Below are 18,381 nucleotides of genomic sequence, written 5' to 3'. Positions count from 1 at the left end.
AATGAAATGAGTCTTTTAGTAAAGAATGAAATGTTTTTCTTCCATTTTTTTCTTTAAATCTCTATTAGATTCAGAGGGAATTATCTGTTGCTAACTTGTACTAGTTTTAAAGAGAGTTTGGGGGAGTGGTGAGTGCTGTGGGAATTTTAGTTGTTGGTACTTCAAGGTGATCCCATTATGGAGAAATTACCTTTAAATGCCATACTTAATATTCTTGATGATTTTTAAAAAATTATATTATATAGCAAGATAATTTAAATGAACTAATTCTTTTTAGGTGCCTAAAATTTTTGATTGCTTTAACAGTACTAATTAAAAACATGTTTGCATTGGAAGGTCTGGATTTCTTTAAGAATAATTTATAGCATGCAACATGTAATATTTCTTTCCTTTCCAACTGCTTTCTATTATATGCTTAGGGTTTAGATCGCTCCAATTCCTGGGTTAACACTGGTGGTCCAAAAGCTGCCCCATGGGGATCCAACCCCAGTCCAAGTGCAGAATCAACACAGGTGGTGTTTACATCAGAGGTTTCTTTATTGGCTGCTGATGTTTCCCTTTTGAACATTACTTTTTAGTGTATACTATGATTTCAGTGGCTTGCTTTTTTTAATCATTAAAAAAGTGTGTATTTATGTTTACTTAGCACATTTTTCAACTTCTATGCATGAATACCACCAATTGCACCAGTAATGCTCTCCTTTTCTATCTCCTTCTTCCTTCCTTGTACACCCTATCAATATTTCAGTGGCTGCTGCTTATGCAATTGATGGCTTTTTTAACAGTTTCTACTTTAGGGGTAGCACATATATACTAGGAATTTAAAAAATTTTTATGTGGAAAAAAACCCAACAGGTTTCCATTTGCCTTTGTTTTTAAGTGTAGCTATTACATCGTTTTCATTTAGCATTTACTATCTTGTCATTTTTTTTTCATAATCACTGAATAGAAAGACTGGTAATAAGTTAAAATTAAATGTGAACAGTATATGATCCTCATGCTATAAGATTAAATACCAGAAGCCAAAATCTATTTTAATTTGTACCATGTTGCAAAGTATGAAATTTGTTATAACTTAGTTTAATTAGGTTTTGCTTATTTAGGACTCGTTGCTTGATAGCTAATACTGCATGATACCTTAAAATATACTTCTCATCTGCATGTTGGCTTTGGAGAAAAATTCTCTTGTTTTTTAAGAAAATTTTTAATGCTGTGCTTAGTGTTATATTGGTGTATTATATGACAAATCTTAACAGTGGTTTTTGATAATAGTGAAAAAGTGAAAAATCATCCTAAACTTTTTATTTTCTTTATAGAATATGAAATTCTTGGTTTCTTTTTTGGTTTAAGACCAGTTGAGAAGTATGTTTATACTTTTTATATATTTTTATTAGATATGTGCATGTGTATAGATCACACAGATACAAGTTTCATTCTTTGCAGCACTCTAAATTTTATATAATCATTAAAATATTCATCTTTTTGAAGACTAAAAATATATGGAAGCCATTTTGATACTTCTAATTCATTGTCATTAAAGCAGCTTAAAATGGTGAAAATGAGATGAGCAATAAAATAGATGGTTGTTGAAACCACAGTAAAACTCTATATTTAAATTGTACATATCCTTGAGCTGTGAAGTCATCTAGTGGAAACATTAATGTTATCTCGTCATTCATTCATCTTCACTCCATAGGCTATGGATCGAAGTTGTAATCGTATGTCTTCGCACACAGAGACTTCAAGTTTCTTACAAACATTAACGGGACGCTTACCAACTAAAAAGGTAGATTCATATGAAGACAATTCATAGAGGGGGAAAATAATTCCAGCAATTAAATAGATGTAAGACTTCTTTACATAACTGGTATGAGAGATTACAATATTTGCATTGTGTTTAAAAGTACATCTGAGCCAGCATTGCTTGTCTGATCCCTTTTTGGGCATACCTCTCCAGTGTATGTTCTTTTACGTTATGATAATTTTTATATCTTTGGGATTGACTGTTTTTAGAGATTAGTGAATTCAAATTTGATTATCAAATTATAATACCAAAATATGTATTGACTCTTAATTCTGTTTCTGTAACTGCTTCTGTTTTGTGTTTTAAATCTCCAGGGAAAGGAAGATGAGTTAGAAAAATTATCACTCTTAGTAAGACATGTTGATTTGCTTCCCTTATGCACAGTTTTGTTAGTCCTTTTTCATGTTAATATACACTACTTTGCAAATACTTTCTATGCATATCCATTATAAGGCAGGAATTTTCTTTTTTTAAAAAAAGACTTTAAATACCTGAAAACTTGAAAATTAATGGCTTATAGCAAAGTTTAAATTTTTAAAGGTGTTTTCTAAATTGTACCAGCAAAGTTCATGAGTGCATTTGCATATGTTAAGATCCGTATCTAAGATACAAACACGATTTTATGTGTAACTGTGAGTTTTTGGTCTAGTTTTTGTTTGCAGGTACAATTTAGGAGGCCATTTCCTACCTGTTCTTTTAAAATTACATTTTACTCCAAGATAACATGTAATTTTTTCAGCTGTTCAACATGCCACTATCTTACATGCATAAAGAGCCGTTTCGTTAATGGGTGTCTTCACTGCATCATTGAATGGTTCACATGTCTTATTTTGCTTAATCTCATTTTATCTTCATTTGTATTTGCATTATGATTTGGCTTATGTTATCAGCAGATTTGACTTTGATAATAATTTTGGATTTACTTCTGGATAGCTTTTTCATGAGGAGCTGGCTTTGCAATGGGTTGTTTGCAGTGGCAGCGTTCGGGAATCAGCTTTGCAACAAGCCTGGTTCTTTTTTGAGTTAATGGTGAGCAAACTAAACAGATTCTTTAGTACTATTTTCCTTAATGAACAATTTTGTGTTAGCTCATTTTTTATCTTAGAAATCGTTTTCTTTTGCCTATCTTATGGTTTTACATGTGCCTCCAAGACAAAATTACATGGGTTACATCTCTAAATAAACACTGGATACTCAGCGCAGTTTAGGTGGAATTATAAAGTGTGAGGCTCATTTTAATTCTTTTTTTCAGGAATGGTTGCAGAAGCTAACTATCTTTTTGAAGGAAACTTGTGATACATTCTTTCTGATACATTCTTTCTGAGTCCAAACATGCAAATGTATAATGGCAGCACTGTAGATTTTATACCCAACAAAGATAAAAAGAGACTTATAGATACTCATTGCTATTATTATGGCTAGAAAGCTTTTAGGGAAATGCCAATTACAGCCAATAAAAAACCGCTTTTGCTTAATTCAATAAATTATATTAAAAATGAATGAATTAATATTTTAATAAATACATATATGTGTTTATAAATATATATGTGTATGTATATATATAAACAAAAACAACAAACATTTATTAAGTGGGTACAATATGGTAGCACTCTCCTATGGGCTAGGTATTACGAAGGCACAGAGGGACTAAGTAACTTTTTTAAGTATACACAGCTTGTAGGTAGCAGAACTGGGAGTGAAATTCAGGTATTCTGGCACTAGGGACCTTCCTTTTCACCTTCCTCTTTAGCTTTTAGAAAGCTGAAATTACTGAAAGTTTTTCTTCCAAAAAAGAAGTATGTAAAAAAATAAGAAACAGAGGGAAATAAAACAAAACAAAAAAAGAAAGAAAAAAAACAGAAGGAGCTTCCAGAGTATGTCAAAGGGTCATTCTGGGCAATAAATGTTATCTTTATTGGGAATAAGAAAACATTTCTCCTAGAAATTTATTAATCTACAGAAAAAATAAATCAGGGACCATATATAAGTGACAGACAACTCAATTTTTTCCTAGGAAAAATTTATAATTTTTCACCATGTATAAGTGACAGACAGCTCATTTTTTTTCTAGGAAAAATTTATAACCAAATTTATAATTCACGTGGTTTTATTGTAAGATAAAGATCATAATTTTGACTTTTTTTGATAGCCTAACATGTGTGTTCGGATTTCTTAAATATAAAATAGTCAAAAGACCACAGTTTAAGACTTAGATGTACTATATATACTAACTGTAGAACCTTCAGTTCAATTTCTCTGAATTTAAAGTTTAAAATTCTTTATTATCATTACCACAGTGTTGTAATAAAGAATCTGTATCTAAAAGTATTTTGTAAGCTTAAGTCATTCTGTTAATTTTGAACTAATATTTTATTATTAATATTTAGTTATCAAATATTTATTGTATACCCACCATATGTCACTATATGCTAGATGTTGAAGATACTACAGTGAAGAGAAGGTTTCTAACCTTTCAAAGTTTACATTTTGGGGGATATGGAATTGCAAAATTATTGAGTCTTGGAAAAATTTAGTTAAAAGTTTTTTTAAAGGGTGAAATTTTGCTTTTGTTGACATACACAGAATTTTTTTTCCTGTAGATAACCAAGATAATTTTATGAGGGTGATGTAGTGATTAGGTTACATTGTGTTTAATATTTCTTTGGCATATACAAAATATTGTAGGGAGCTTTTTCAAAATATTTAAGAAGCTAAAAGTATTTCAGTTATCTATTAAATCACATGGTAAATTGAAAAAATTGCCTGGGTATTTAGAGTTCTTGTAATTGTTAATATATTAAACTAATGGCTTATATCTTTTTTCAGGTAAAGAGCATGGTGCACCATTTATATTTCAACGATAAACTTGATGCTCCAAGGAAAAGTCGTTTTCCAGAACGTTTCATGGATGACATTGCTGCTCTTGTCAGCACCATTGCTAGTGATATAGTTTCACGATTTCAGAAGGTAATGATAACTTTTTTCCCCACTTATCTCTTTTTCAAGTTAAGATTAAACTATCACACTTTTATTTGTTTTTGCTTTATATTATGTTCCCAGGACACAGAAATGGTTGAGAGACTCAATACAAGTCTTGCATTCTTTATCAATGATCTGTTGTCTGTTATGGACAGAGGATTTGTCTTTAGCCTTATCAAGTCCTGCTATAAACAGGTAATACATAGTTAATAATAATTAATAATCGAATAATTTAAGTACTGTAATAACTCTTTATGGGCTGGAGCCGAGAGACCTTTGAGAACACATTCATATACTGATATTAAAACAAAAAAGCAGCATAAAGTAGCATTTTTATTAGTAAGGCAACATTAAATTACATTTGTTTTATTAAGATGCAAGGACTTTGGCAAGCTGATATTAGTATAGCTAACTTTCCCTTGAGTTGTACTGACCCATTCATGACCATAATTCCCATTCCAGAGTACACCATCAAGTCAGTAGTAATGTAAAGCAGCCTCAAGATGCCATGTGTGTAACATTTATACTTAATGAATAGCTAATTCATTTTGTATCTTGAATGATTTTTTAAAAAAATATTTTTTAACTGACATGTATTGATTGTACATATTTATGGGGTACAGAGTTATATTTCAATATATGTATATAGTGTGTGTCTTGAGTGATATTTAAAATCATTGTGTATTCCCCCTAATGCAACCCTGGACTCTGTAGAGTTTGGAATCATACATGGACAAGTGTTTACCCAAGTTCCAAATGTCATTCATTATCTTGCCTTTACTAAACTAAAAGCATCTTGGAACTTTTCCACTAACAGCTTATTTTGTTTAAAAATTTTTTACTTTTATTTTTTTGGTGGCTGGCCAGTGCGGGGATCAAAGCCTGAACCTTCATGTTATCAGCACCATGCTCTAACTAACTGTACTAACCAGCCAGTCCTTGTTTCAAAATTTTTATCAACCGATTAGTGAAGCCTGCCTGCTGGAAAACATTAGTTATTTGTCTTTATGAGCCACTTGGGTAGAGAGCTGTATAATCATGCCAGAATTATCTTGTAAAGGAGCTTTAAAAATATACAGATCTCTGGGTCCCATTCCATAGTTATTGAGGAGTTTGAATCCTGGTTGTGGGGGAGTGTGGGACACAGTGCCTGTTAATCACTTCCCAGCTAGTCTACAGATTAGTTTGGGGGAACTACTGGTCAAGAATTCTATTTGGCAGTCTAATATTAGGAATTTTGAAGATATGTTCTGTTGGACGCCTTTATTGTTTGTTCCTTTTAATAGTCAGAGAAGTCAAAAATGTGCATGGGCACTGAACCGCTTGCAAATATTTGCAACACTATATGTTAGTTTTACTTTCCCCCCAAATTTTGTCTTTTGCTACCAAAACTTGTCCTATCTTTATTCTTTAAGGGTTGACCCCTACATTTGCCAAACATTGGGCTAAACCCTAGGGTTACTAAAGCTATTAAGTCAGTTTATAGTATATCTCCTCAAGTAGCTTATGATATAGCTAGAAAAATGCACAAATAGACTATTATAAATACAGGTGAACATAAGGTGCTATGAAAGGATGGGTAATTTCTTTTAAGAACTGTTATAACGTTATTTTGGTTTTATATTTTTTCCTCACAAAGTACACTTTTGAGGAGTGGAAATATTAATACTATATTAGAAATGTAAGAATGTGGCTTTTAAGTTGGTCAAATGGATTTATACAGTAAATCTTGTAGTTCCAAAATTTTAATTTTAGCAATAACTCTGGAAAAATCTGTTATTGTTATTTAAACCACAAAAACCAAGACTGCCCACTGAGTACTATTCTTTAATCTGTCATTCTGGTGTTAGTATTAGAGAAATAATATATTTCACTGTTGTTCTCTTATTTATGCAATCCTTACAAGGTGTCTTCAAAGCTTTATTCATTACCAAATCCGAGTGTCCTGGTGTCTTTGAGGTTGGATTTTCTGCGAATTATTTGCAGTCATGAGCACTATGTTACATTAAACTTACCCTGCAGCTTACTTACTCCACCTGCATCTCCATCACCTTCTGTTTCTTCTGCAACATCTCAGGTATGCAAAATATATGAACATACATATTTTTAAAGCCCACATTGATGAAACAGAATTTTAAACACTGACAAAATTTTAACTAACTCTTATTGAGTAGTAGCTGTATGATAGGCTCAGTTCTAAGTACTTTATAAGTGTTAACTCATTTAACCCTCTGAACAACTCTAGGAAATAAGTTCTGTTATTATCCCCATCTTACAGATGAGAAAACATAAACACAGAAAGGACACTGAGTAAAGAGAGTCAGGCTTTGAACCAAGACTTTGTTATAGAACTCAGATTCTTACCCATTATGTTGTACTCCTTTTACGTATTTATGTATATGTGAGTGAATTCACCCAAATAAACTCACATATTTAGATGTTTTCACAAATTGTGTTCTCTTGAAGCAGACACTGAGACTGGGAAGATGTTTATTAGGGATCAATACCTCCACAAAGAAAGGGGATGAAGCATAATTGAGCAGAGAAAGAAGTCAAACTACAGTGCAGGCTTGACAGAGCCCTGCCTGACTCTCTTGTATCCAGAAAACCCAAAGGAAACTAAGTGAACATTTATAGGCCTTCAAGGTGGCACTCAACTTCAACAGCTAGTAGTTCGTCTAAAGATGAAAAAGGATTATAGTAAATATGTATGTCCTCTCATATACATTGAGATTGAGGGATTTTATGGTTTTAACGTCAGATAAGCCTGGATTTTCTTCCTTCCAAGTGAAACACTCTTTCTGCAATAATATTTCTGAGGCAAACAAGCTGTTTCCGTAAGCTCTTAATGTCTAAAGTTGATGTCTAAAGTCAAAGTTTACCTTAAGTTCTTCTTAATTATGTTTTCAAGATATTTAATTCCTGAATGAAATTTGCTAAGCTAAATCAATCTCATAAACTCGATAAAAGAAAAATTTAAACTTCACTTAGAAAGACTGGAAAACATCAGAGAGCACTCACAACCTTTTCATTTTATCTTTGCAAAAAATCTTCCAGATCATTCTATTTCGATCTACTTTTTCTACCTGCCTAGCACACCCTTCCTGTAATGGATAAGACTAGGTTTTTGCTTTCTTTCCCTATTCTCTGTCAAACATGTTGCTACATAGTCAGGGACAACTTAATCATAGGCACATATGTTCCTAAAACATCTGTTTACATCTGACTCCTTACTGAACATCTTATTTAGCCAGGAAATTCTCATAGAATTTCTTCCATTATCTTGTTGCCTCCTTTCTCATCTAACTACATAATTATCAGATTCTAATAGATAACAGAAACATGACTCTTTTTTGGGGGGTCCGAAAGAATTTTATGTACTTATTAGGAAGGTGATTTCTCCATAGGGAAATCGGGAATCTATTGTTGTTCTAAGAATCATCACATGGGTGGTCCTTAATATGAAATATATCTTGGGGGATGCTATTTTTCATTATTAAAACTTTTAAAAACTCAATGACTAGACCACAAAATGATAGTAATTTTCTAGAGATAGTAGGTTCTCTGAAAAACAATATTACTACTGGTTTTTGGAATTTCTAGAGATAGTAGTTTTCTAGAGATAGGTTCTCTGAAAAACAATATTTCTCGTATTTGGAATTTCTCTGGAAACCAATAGCCTTGACCTTGACCATTTCTCTTAACACTCTGGAATGAGTGCATACTATATTGTTTGGATTTAGTTGATTTTTTTACCTTCTGAGTGTGATGTTGAAACATTAAGTGGCTAACAGAATAAAGGAGAAAACAGATGGAAAAGTTTCAATATGAGAAAAAGGAAATTAAAAAATTAAATTTCCAATTAATTATTAATTTATTTTAATACTAAAATAAATTAGTAAAATAATTTTATCATAGTTTTCTATACCAAAAGTAAGAGCAGTTTCTTTCTCCAATGTTAATAATAGTAATATAAAGTAAACTGCCCTTGGTATAGCTTATCTCAATTTCAGACAATGCTCACATTTCATTTGTTGTAATGCTCTGTCTGTAAGATGTTTTATTGCACAGCTGTTATAGCTTTGTTCTGCCTCACTCCCCAACAGAGTTCTGGATTTTCCACAAATGTACAAGACCAGAAAATTGCAAATATGTTTGAGTTGTCCGTGCCTTTCCGCCAACAACATTATTTGGCAGGACTTGTGTTAACAGAGCTGGCTGTCATTTTAGACCCTGATGCTGACGGGTGAGTATACTAGTTTTTGCCTTGTAGAATATTAATTTGATTTTGGACAATGGGACAGAAGTATCTTATACTTCCTAAGAATCAAAAGAATACCCTTCCTTATTCTTTTTCTATTTCTTTATTCACTAAGTTTCATACCCATGTTATTTCTATATTTCATCAATTTAAGAAAGACTTTTTTCATATTTTGTCATCTCTAAATTTGAGATTTGCCTTAAAATTGGTGATATATCATGGTTTGTTTAGTAGCATTCTTTTTCTTCTTAACAGTACATAAAATAAATTATGCATATTAGTATATGAACTCTTAGATTTGTTAATATACACTAGGCGATTTTCAGTTGAGGAAAGTAGACTAGTGAGGAAAATTTATCATTTGCCATCATATTATGTACTATTTTATTTCAAAAATTGCCTCATAAACAAATATCCATAATTTTAAAAAAATTTCCAAAGTTGGGTACACTTATAGAGGATTTTTGGAAATTGATATGGTAAGAAAAGAAGGGTATATATTGTCTGATGACCTGAGTTTTTAGAAATAGCTTCAGGTGTTGTGGACTAGCATCCCTATGGACTACATTGTTCTTAATAGTTATTTTTCTAAAATCTGTATGACCATAACTCATTTGGATAATAATTTCTTTTAAAAAAATTTTTTTCAGAGTAGTATCATTGTAAGTTTATAATGCAGTTTATTTAACCTCATGTAAGAGCTCCAGAGAACGAAAAGAGATACTTTTAAATAGGTTGTACAAGGCCCTCTGATGTATTTGTTGAATGAAAGAGGAGGTTTGTAAAGTTCCTGGCAATGTATTAGGGACACTGTCAATGCTTATTAAATTGTGAAAGGCCAAATCTTCTGCAAATGAAAGGCATGCATTTTCTCATAATTGTAACTTCCTAAGTTTGGAATATATTTTAAAGAAGTAGTTTTTCACACTGTGTTCTACAGAACTGTAGGGTTCTGAAGATGTACTTAATGGGTTTTTCACACAGTCATTTGAAGCTATATTTCCAATATTTTTATTTGGTATATCAGGATGTTTTTGGTTACAAGAAACAGAAAATTCTTCTTTAAACTGGCTTTATTAAAGGAAGGAAATGTATTATTTCATAATTGGAAGAAAGAAAGGGTTTTTCACACAGTCTAATTATCAGCTCAATGATATCATCATGGTTCTGGTTTTTTACAAGTCATACCTCTGCTGGAAGCTTTACCCTAAGGTTGGTGCCTCTCATGACTGCAAGATCGTTGCCACTGTCAGTTAAAATTAAATGCTTTCTTGTACATATCCAGCAGGAGAAAGGGGAAAATGCAACGGTAAATCTTTCCTTTGGACTGATGTGGCTTACCTGCCTATTCTGTACTACTGCAGTCACCAGAGCTATGCCAAGGTTGCTGGCTGGATTAGATCAGTTGTACTCAAATGTGATCCTTAGACTGGTGTCAGTCCATGGGCTGATTGTGATAGAGCACAAGATGAAGAGCTTGTGCCTAAATGTAAATGAACTATCACTAAACACAGTGTTTAGTTCATATCTCTTTTTTTTTGTAAATCTTCTCAATTAAGGAAGCAATGAGTTCATTAATATTTATCTCTTCTTAGACTGCAACAAAACAATTTGCTATACTGGCTGCTTTAAGTAGCAGGACTAGTTTAATTAGGATCTACTCCTGAGACTGAGGATGGAGTCACCTTCCCCAGAGTCTAAGGGGAGGAGTTTATACTTCACCAAAATTTGAGTTCAATTAGGAAGGAGGACAGCGGAAATAAATGTTGTATAGGTGTTCAGCAGTATCTGATAAAAAGAGTAGAGAATTCTAATGGTTAACAATTTCTGTGATGAGGTTTCTTTTCCATATCAAGGATTGATTCTATTAAAATAGGTTTATATTTCTGGGGAACAATATAGGGCTTATAGGAATTGCTTACTGCTTTTTCCTCATCAAGTTAGAATGTATTGATTGATCTTTGACACTTGTAAAAATTTTCTATAAAGTCCAGAAAGTAATGGGAGTTGTGTTCACTGCCACCTTTTCTTTGTCTATTCAGTTAAACAAGGAAGATATTTAAAGAGCTTTAAATAGTAATGTGTAGGTTTATAACTTTAGCTTTTACTCCTGCTTGTTTCTTCCTTTTCCCACTCTTTCCTGCACCCAGTCCATTAGCAAATTCAACAGGTACCACCTATGGAATATATCTCAAGTTCAGTCACTTCCTTCTATCCCACTGCTATGGGATTTAATTTCCTAATTATACTTCACCCTTGCCTCCCTAAAATCCTTTCTTTACCCAGCAGCCTTAATGGTATTTTAAAAATGAGAATCAGATTATGTCACCACCTTGCTTAAAACTCTTCAGTGTGTGTGTGTATTTTATTTTATTTTTGTTTATTTTTTTTTATGTGTATTCTTAAATAGCACTTACAGTAAAATTCAAACTAGTAATAATGGTCCTCAAAATCCTACATATCTGCCTCTTGTCTACTCCCAACCTTCTCTTCTCACATAAGATCTAGCCATCCTGGCCTTTTTTCTGTTTTTCTAATGTGCCAAACTCATGCTCGCCCTTAGACCTTTGCACTTGGATTTTTCTCTGCCTGAAGCAATGCTCGAAAGGCCCTAAAATCGTAACATATCCATTTCTTCCTTGTGATTCTTTAGGTCTCTACTCAAACAGCATCCTTTCATTGACCATCCAATCTAAATTACAGCTATGTTGCCTTTGCCATAATCATTCTTAACCATATAATGCTGTTTTATTTTCTACAAAGCACTTATCTGAAATTTGCTTGTTTGTTTATCTGTCTCCTCCCATTAGAATGTGAGCTCATGAAAGCATGAGAGCAAGCACCTTGTCTTTCTTGCTCAGTGCTATACTCCTAAAGCCTTACAATTGTGTCTGGTACGAAATGGACAGTTGGTAACTATATGTTAATTGAATGGATGAATGACTGATTGTGAGAGACTCACTTCTCATCTCTTAATTTTACATTTTTGAGAGGTATATAGATGATATGCAGAATATATTTGTCTTAGAGAGATCGTTGGGAGGAATTTCTGTCTTTTTTTACTCCATCCAAACCTATTTAGGTTTGGGAATCATTAGTGGGATTCAAGAAGTCAAAAGGGAGAACATAAAAGGCAAATCACCAGAATCTGAGCCTTGGTAATAATGACAGAGTATAAGGAAGAGTGGGAACTATTGGAGAAAATACTGAGAAGAGAGCATGTAAAATGACAAAAGTGTCAAATAGAGAGCTTAAGGATGAGATCCAAGATATGTCCATTAGATGTGGTTTTTGACAGTATTTAAAAGTACACTTTCTGAATAAAAATCTGGAAGGGATAAGGAAGACTGTCCAGCTAGATTTCATATACAACTGTATAAAATGGTAGATAAGATCAAGGGCCCTGGAGTAAGATTACCTGTTTTCAAATCCCAGCCTTTAAAGTGAGGATGTATTTTTGAGATAGGAAAGACACATTTGAAGAAAGAAGGGAAAAACTTAGTGAGGGAGAGACATTGAAGCTATTGAAGAAAGATGGGGTTAATCGAACATATGGAGAAATTACTTTCTGAGAGAAGGCACAACTTTTTCTGAGACGAAAAAGGAAAGATGATTTAGTAGTTATAAAGATGGAGATTTGTTGAAAGATATGGTCAGAGCAAATTTAGAATGGTCTTTCTTTCCTAAGAAAAGTTGGAGGTAAGATATTCTATTTAGATTAACAGAGGTTTAGGGAGAAAGAATGAGATCTGAAACTGCTGCTGGGTACAGCATTAAGGGCCAGTTGAAGTTGGAGTGGATGAATTTATAATTAGAATGGTTTGCATGGTTATAGTACCTTTAATCTAAGAAGAGAGACAAAAAATGTGTGAAGGTGAAAGTAACCCTTGTTGAAACTGAGGGAGATTGGGAATCTAGAAAGTTTTAAGGGCCTAAATGAAGTATATGAGCAGGGAAGTCCAGTTTAAATAGAAATGTCCCAGGCTGCAGACTTTCAGAAAAAGGAAATAATTTATTTTTGTTAAATGTGAAAAAAATCTGACTTGATAAAATAAAATTTACAGCTACTTAAAATTTACTGTTTTTTTAAAATTTTAAGTGTAACTATAAGTAGTCTTAAGTTCTTTAATACTCAAAAGCACTAATAATGAGTAAATGTAAAAATATTCAGATTTAGCCCTAAGTGAGTTTGTGAAGCCCTTCCTTTTTCCTCAATTCTCTTTTATACATTTTTTACATTTTTATAACTTTTATTTATTATAAAATAAGGAGTCTTTTATAGGAATACATGCAAACATATTGCAAAGTTAAGAAATTGAACAAAATTGATTCAGTACCATGACTTTAACTGTTTGCTTTAAAGATATTAACTGATCTCTGTGACTTTACTGCTACCTCATGTTCTTCTTTTTAAACAGACTGTTTGGATTGCATAAGAAAGTCATCAATATGGTACACAATTTACTATCCAGTCATGACTCAGACCCACGGTACTCTGACCCTCAGATAAAGGCTCGGGTGGCCATGTTGTATCTACCCCTGATTGGTATTATCATGGAAGCTGTACCTCAGCTGTATGATTTTACAGGTACTTAGTATAATTAAGACACATTTTAAAGGCAAAGTCGATATTTCAAAGTGTTAGAAAATATCTCAAGGATAAAGATATTATTTTAAGAAAACAAATATAAGGAAACATATGCTGATAAAACTAAGCCATAAATTTTTAACCATTTTGCTGAAAAACTTTTGACTAGGTGAGAGGATTTAGTACAAGATTCCTGTAAGTAGTTCTTATGATAAATTTCAAAATAATGATTTTATAGTAATTTTATACCTACATTTTAGGAAATAGGTTTGTTTGTGTGAATGTGAGCTGTACATCTGAAAAAAAGCACAAGAAAACTGATCGATATCTACTATCCTCAGTTTCAACTTTATTCATATATGTATATATATATGTGTGTGTGTGTGTGTGTGTGTGTATATATATATATATATATACGTAATTTAAATAATATTGACCAGAATATCAAGAATCATGTTTATTGCTAACCCTGGGTTAATAAGTTGAACTTACGTTGCTTCTTTAAATCTAGAACTCATGAAGTATTGCTCTTGCCTTCCATATTTTGAATTTTCTTAAATTAGAATTTACTTAAATTTAGAGTTTAAGTAAATGTAGAATTTAGGTTGCAGCAATATTTTCTTTAGGACAAATAAAGGAATTTAAACTAGCAATTGGCCTGATAAAGCCTGATATAAATATTTAAAATATTATTTAAAATAAGTAAATTTAATGATAAATATTACATATTAACAGGTTTTTCTTTTAAAGAATAATGGAGAATAGGAAAAGCAATTACATGCTCAATATCTGTTGTTGTTTTGGGGGTTTCTTTTGTTTTGTTTTTTCTTCAGAAACTCACAATCAACGAGGAAGACCAATTTGTATAGCTACTGATGATTATGACAGTGAGAGTGGAAGCATGATAAGCCAGACAGTTGCCATGGCAATTGCAGGAACATCAGTCCCTCAGCTAACACGGCCTGGCAGTTTCCTCCTCACGTCAACGGTAAAAACAATCCTCCTCCAGAATATCTTTACGGAAAGACAAATATTTACAAGGATGTGCCCTAAATAACTGAGATTATTATTGTCTTAGCTGTTGCAAAAGTGCTCCAAGTTTTATTTACTTTATAAAAACATTAAAGTTCCCAGAATAAAGCCTATCTTGTACAAAGTTGTTTTAAAAACCATTACCTCTAGGTTTATGGGATAAAGCCCTGTATTCTGTTGTTAGAATTTTGAAAATTGCTATATACATAGATCATTTTCTTTATTTTCTAATCCATTTTATTCTCAATCCACCCTAAGAAATATTCAGTTGTGTAGCAATTGAGAATATTTTCTAAATCTGTGAATATTTATACTTTTTCCGTGTTTAAAAAAAGTTGATATTTATTATGCCCCTATTCTTTCCCTCCCTTAAAGAGGGAAGGACCTAGGTAGGGGCAGGGAGGAAGCAAACTGCCAGTTAAAGCAGGACCAAGTTCTAAAAGTTTTAAATGACTTTCTTTCAGAAATAAAGTAATCTTTGTGGAAGCAGCCATACATGACAACTTTTTACAGCTTTATACTATTTACATATCAAAAAATTTACCTAAGTGTGTGGTTTAATGATTTTTAGTGTATTTTCAGAGTTGTGCAACCATCACCACAAGCTAATTTTAGAACATTTACAGCACCCTGAGAAGAACCCTTATGCCTATTAACAGTCACTCTCCATTTCTTTCCAACTACAGCACTAGACAATGACTAATCTTTCTATATTTGTATAGATTTGCCTATTCTAGACTTTTCATATACATAGAGCTGTACACTATGTGATCTTTTGTGTCTGACTTCTTTCACTAAGTGTATTTTTGAGGTTCATCCATGTTGTAGCATGTATCAGTACTTCTTTCCTTTTTTATTGCCAAATAGTATTTCATTGTATTGATATACTGAAATTTTGTTTATCCATTTGATGAACATTTGGATGATTTCTGCTTTTTGGCTGTTAGGAATAATGCTGTCATGAACATTTGTATACAAGTGTTTGTGTGTACATATGTTTTCATTTCTCTTAGGTAGATACCTAAGAGTAGATTTGATGGGTCATATGGTATCTCTATGTTTAACGTTTTGAGAAACTTCCAAACTTTTTTTTTCAACGTGGCTGCACCACTTCTCATTCTCACTAGCAATGAATAAGAGTTCCTGTTCTCCAAATCTTCATTAACACTTGTTATATCTGCCTTTTTGATTATAGCCACCTTTAGTGGGTATGAACTGGTATCTCATTGTGGTCTAGATTTGCATTTCTCTTAGGATCTAGTGAACTTTGGTTATCTTTTCGTGTGCTTATTGGCACATCTTTTGTGGATCTTCTTTGATGAAAAGTCTATTCAAATCCTTTGCCATTTTTAAATTGTGTTATTCATCTCCTAGTTATTGAATTGAAAGAGCTCTTTATGTATTCTAAACATAAATCTCTTATATATGTGATTTGCCAATATTTTGTCCCTTTCTATGGTATCTTTTCACTTTCTTAACAGTGTCAATTGAAGTGCAGAAGTTTTAATTTGATGAATTCCAATTTATTAATTTTTTTATCACTTGTATTTTTGGTAAGATTATACATACAAAAGAATTAAAAATGTATGTATGTACAAAGTATAATGATAGAAAAAACAGCAGTATACCCACTGCCCAGCTTAAGAAATTAAGCATTGCAAATACATTTGAAGTTCCCAGTCTGCCCTCCTCAATTCAATCCCTCTCTTCCCTCAGATTGACCATTATTCTCAATTTTACTGATCTTGTTATTTTTAAAACTTTTCATATATGAAACATGCTACGTATGAAAAAGTACATGAAACATAAATGAGCAAGTTTTGTTTTCGAAACATTAAAACAAAAAAAAACTTTATGGTTACTACTCAGGACAAAAAAGAACATTGGTTGCCCTCCTGAAATCCCAACTACAGCTACCCACTATCCTGACTAATGAAGTAATTGCTTAAGTTTTTGTTTTGTTTTGTTTTGGTAGCTGGCCAGTATAAGGATCCAACCCTGGACCTTGGTGTTATCAGCACCATGCTCTAACCAACTGAGCTAACTGGCCAGCCCTAATTGTGTAATTTTGCTTATAGTTTTACCATGTAAGTTTGCATCCCTAAATACTATGCAGTCATCCCTCCATGTTCACAGAAGATTGGTTCCAGGACCTCCTGCACATACCGAAATCCGTGGATTCTAAAGTCCCTTACATAAAATAGCACAGTACATAGTTTAGTTTTACATTATGTTTTTAATATTTGTCCATATTATAAAATGTTGCTACAATTCACAGATTTTTATTTCTGTAACATATTCTGTTATGAGTATAAATCAATTTGTTTACCCATTGTATTGATAGATCTGGGAGTGGTTTCTGATCGTTGGTTATTACAAATAGCAGTCCTATAGACTTTCCTTTATATGTATCCTATATGCATGTATTACATTTATTTAGGGCATTTTCTAGGAGTGGAATTTGTTGGGTGATAGAATATGATTGTACTTCAAAAAGTTCATGGAAAATAGAATTAAAAGATAATACAGTCTTTCCATGAACTTTTTGAAGACCACTCGTATGCATATCTTCATCTATACCAGATAATGTCCAAGTGTTTTCCAGGGGGCTTGTCTCAATTTATAGTTACACCTACAATATTAGTTTTTATTCCTTCACATGTTCATCAGTACTTAGAATTATCAGAATTTTTAAACTTTGCCAATCTGGTAATTTCTAATTATATCTCATTTTAGCTTTCAGTTTCCCTATGGCTTATGAGGATGCACACTTTTTCATATGTATATTGGCCATTTGGAAGTGTCTGGAGTTTTTTTGCCTGTTTTCCATTGGTTTGTCTTCCTTTGTATAAATTATTTGTAGGAGTTTATATGTTCCAGATCGAGTCTATTGTCAATTATAAGTGACTTAAATATTTCTTCTCTGTGGCTTACTTTTTTGCACACTTGGTGAATTTGGTGAATTCACCAAAATGGTGAATTTGCTGATCAAAATGTCTAATTTTAAAATACTTTAATTTGTCAGTCTTTTCTTTACAGTTAGCATTTTCTGTATCTTTTTCAAGAAATTTTTTCCTATTTTAACATTTTGAAGGAGTTTAAAAACATTTCTGTGTTATTTTAAAAATTTTTTTCTCCTTTTACATTTGTCCTGAAATCTGTCTGGAATTGATTTTTGTACGTACAGTGTAATTTGAGGGTCCAGGTTTACTCATTCATTTATTTTTCATATTATACCAAATTATCTCAATGCCGTTTATTAAAAGAGAAATGCCTACTGCTCCAAAGTACTTCCTCTGTATGGTCTATCATGTAGGGAAAGTCCTTACACATTTAAGAAAAATTTCTTGGCTAATTCTTGGCCCTCTGTATTTTTACACAGATTTTAAAATGAGTTTGTACAGTTACAAAATGAATAAAACCAACAAAAACCAATGAACCTGTTGCAATTTTGGTTGAGATTATATTAAATTATGGATCAGTTGTGGGGAAAATTGATATTCTTACACTATTGAATCTCTGAATTTTGGAATGCAATAGATCTCTCCATTGTTTAGGCCACCTTTAATGTTAATGAATATGTAAATGTTTATAGTTTCTACCAAAGAGGTCTAGTACATTTTTTGTAGATTTATTATTGGGCCTTAATATTTTTTTAATGCTCTTACAAATAGCATCTTTTAAAAAAATTCTATTTTCTGTGGGATACTGCAAAAG

General features: G+C 32.3%; 1 protein-coding gene across 5 annotated transcripts in view; it reads left to right on the top strand.

Annotated features, from left to right (window-relative positions):
• The window catches only part of DOCK7 (dedicator of cytokinesis 7), a 204,200-nt gene that overhangs the window by 116,484 nt on the left and 69,335 nt on the right, over positions 1-18,381 (top strand). For 2 of the 5 annotated variants that reach the window (XM_063106101.1, XM_063106100.1), the window contains exons 23-31: positions 420-512; positions 1,697-1,786; positions 2,738-2,833; positions 4,631-4,771; positions 4,865-4,978; positions 6,690-6,860; positions 8,890-9,029; positions 13,463-13,632; positions 14,466-14,620. In XM_063106101.1, coding sequence (XP_062962171.1) covers positions 420-512; positions 1,697-1,786; positions 2,738-2,833; positions 4,631-4,771; positions 4,865-4,978; positions 6,690-6,860; positions 8,890-9,029; positions 13,463-13,632; positions 14,466-14,620 — 1,170 coding nt within the window. The remainder of the gene's footprint in view (positions 1-419; positions 513-1,696; positions 1,787-2,737; positions 2,834-4,630; positions 4,772-4,864; positions 4,979-6,689; positions 6,861-8,889; positions 9,030-13,462; positions 13,633-14,465; positions 14,621-18,381) is intronic. The other 3 variants (XM_063106103.1, XM_063106102.1, XM_063106104.1) reach the window with 2 other exon arrangements.

Source organism: Cynocephalus volans, chromosome 8 (genome assembly GCF_027409185.1).
Source record: "Cynocephalus volans isolate mCynVol1 chromosome 8, mCynVol1.pri, whole genome shotgun sequence".
NCBI classification, from domain to species: domain Eukaryota; kingdom Metazoa; phylum Chordata; class Mammalia; order Dermoptera; family Cynocephalidae; genus Cynocephalus; species Cynocephalus volans.
This window is presented reverse-complemented; position numbering and strand designations above follow the sequence as displayed.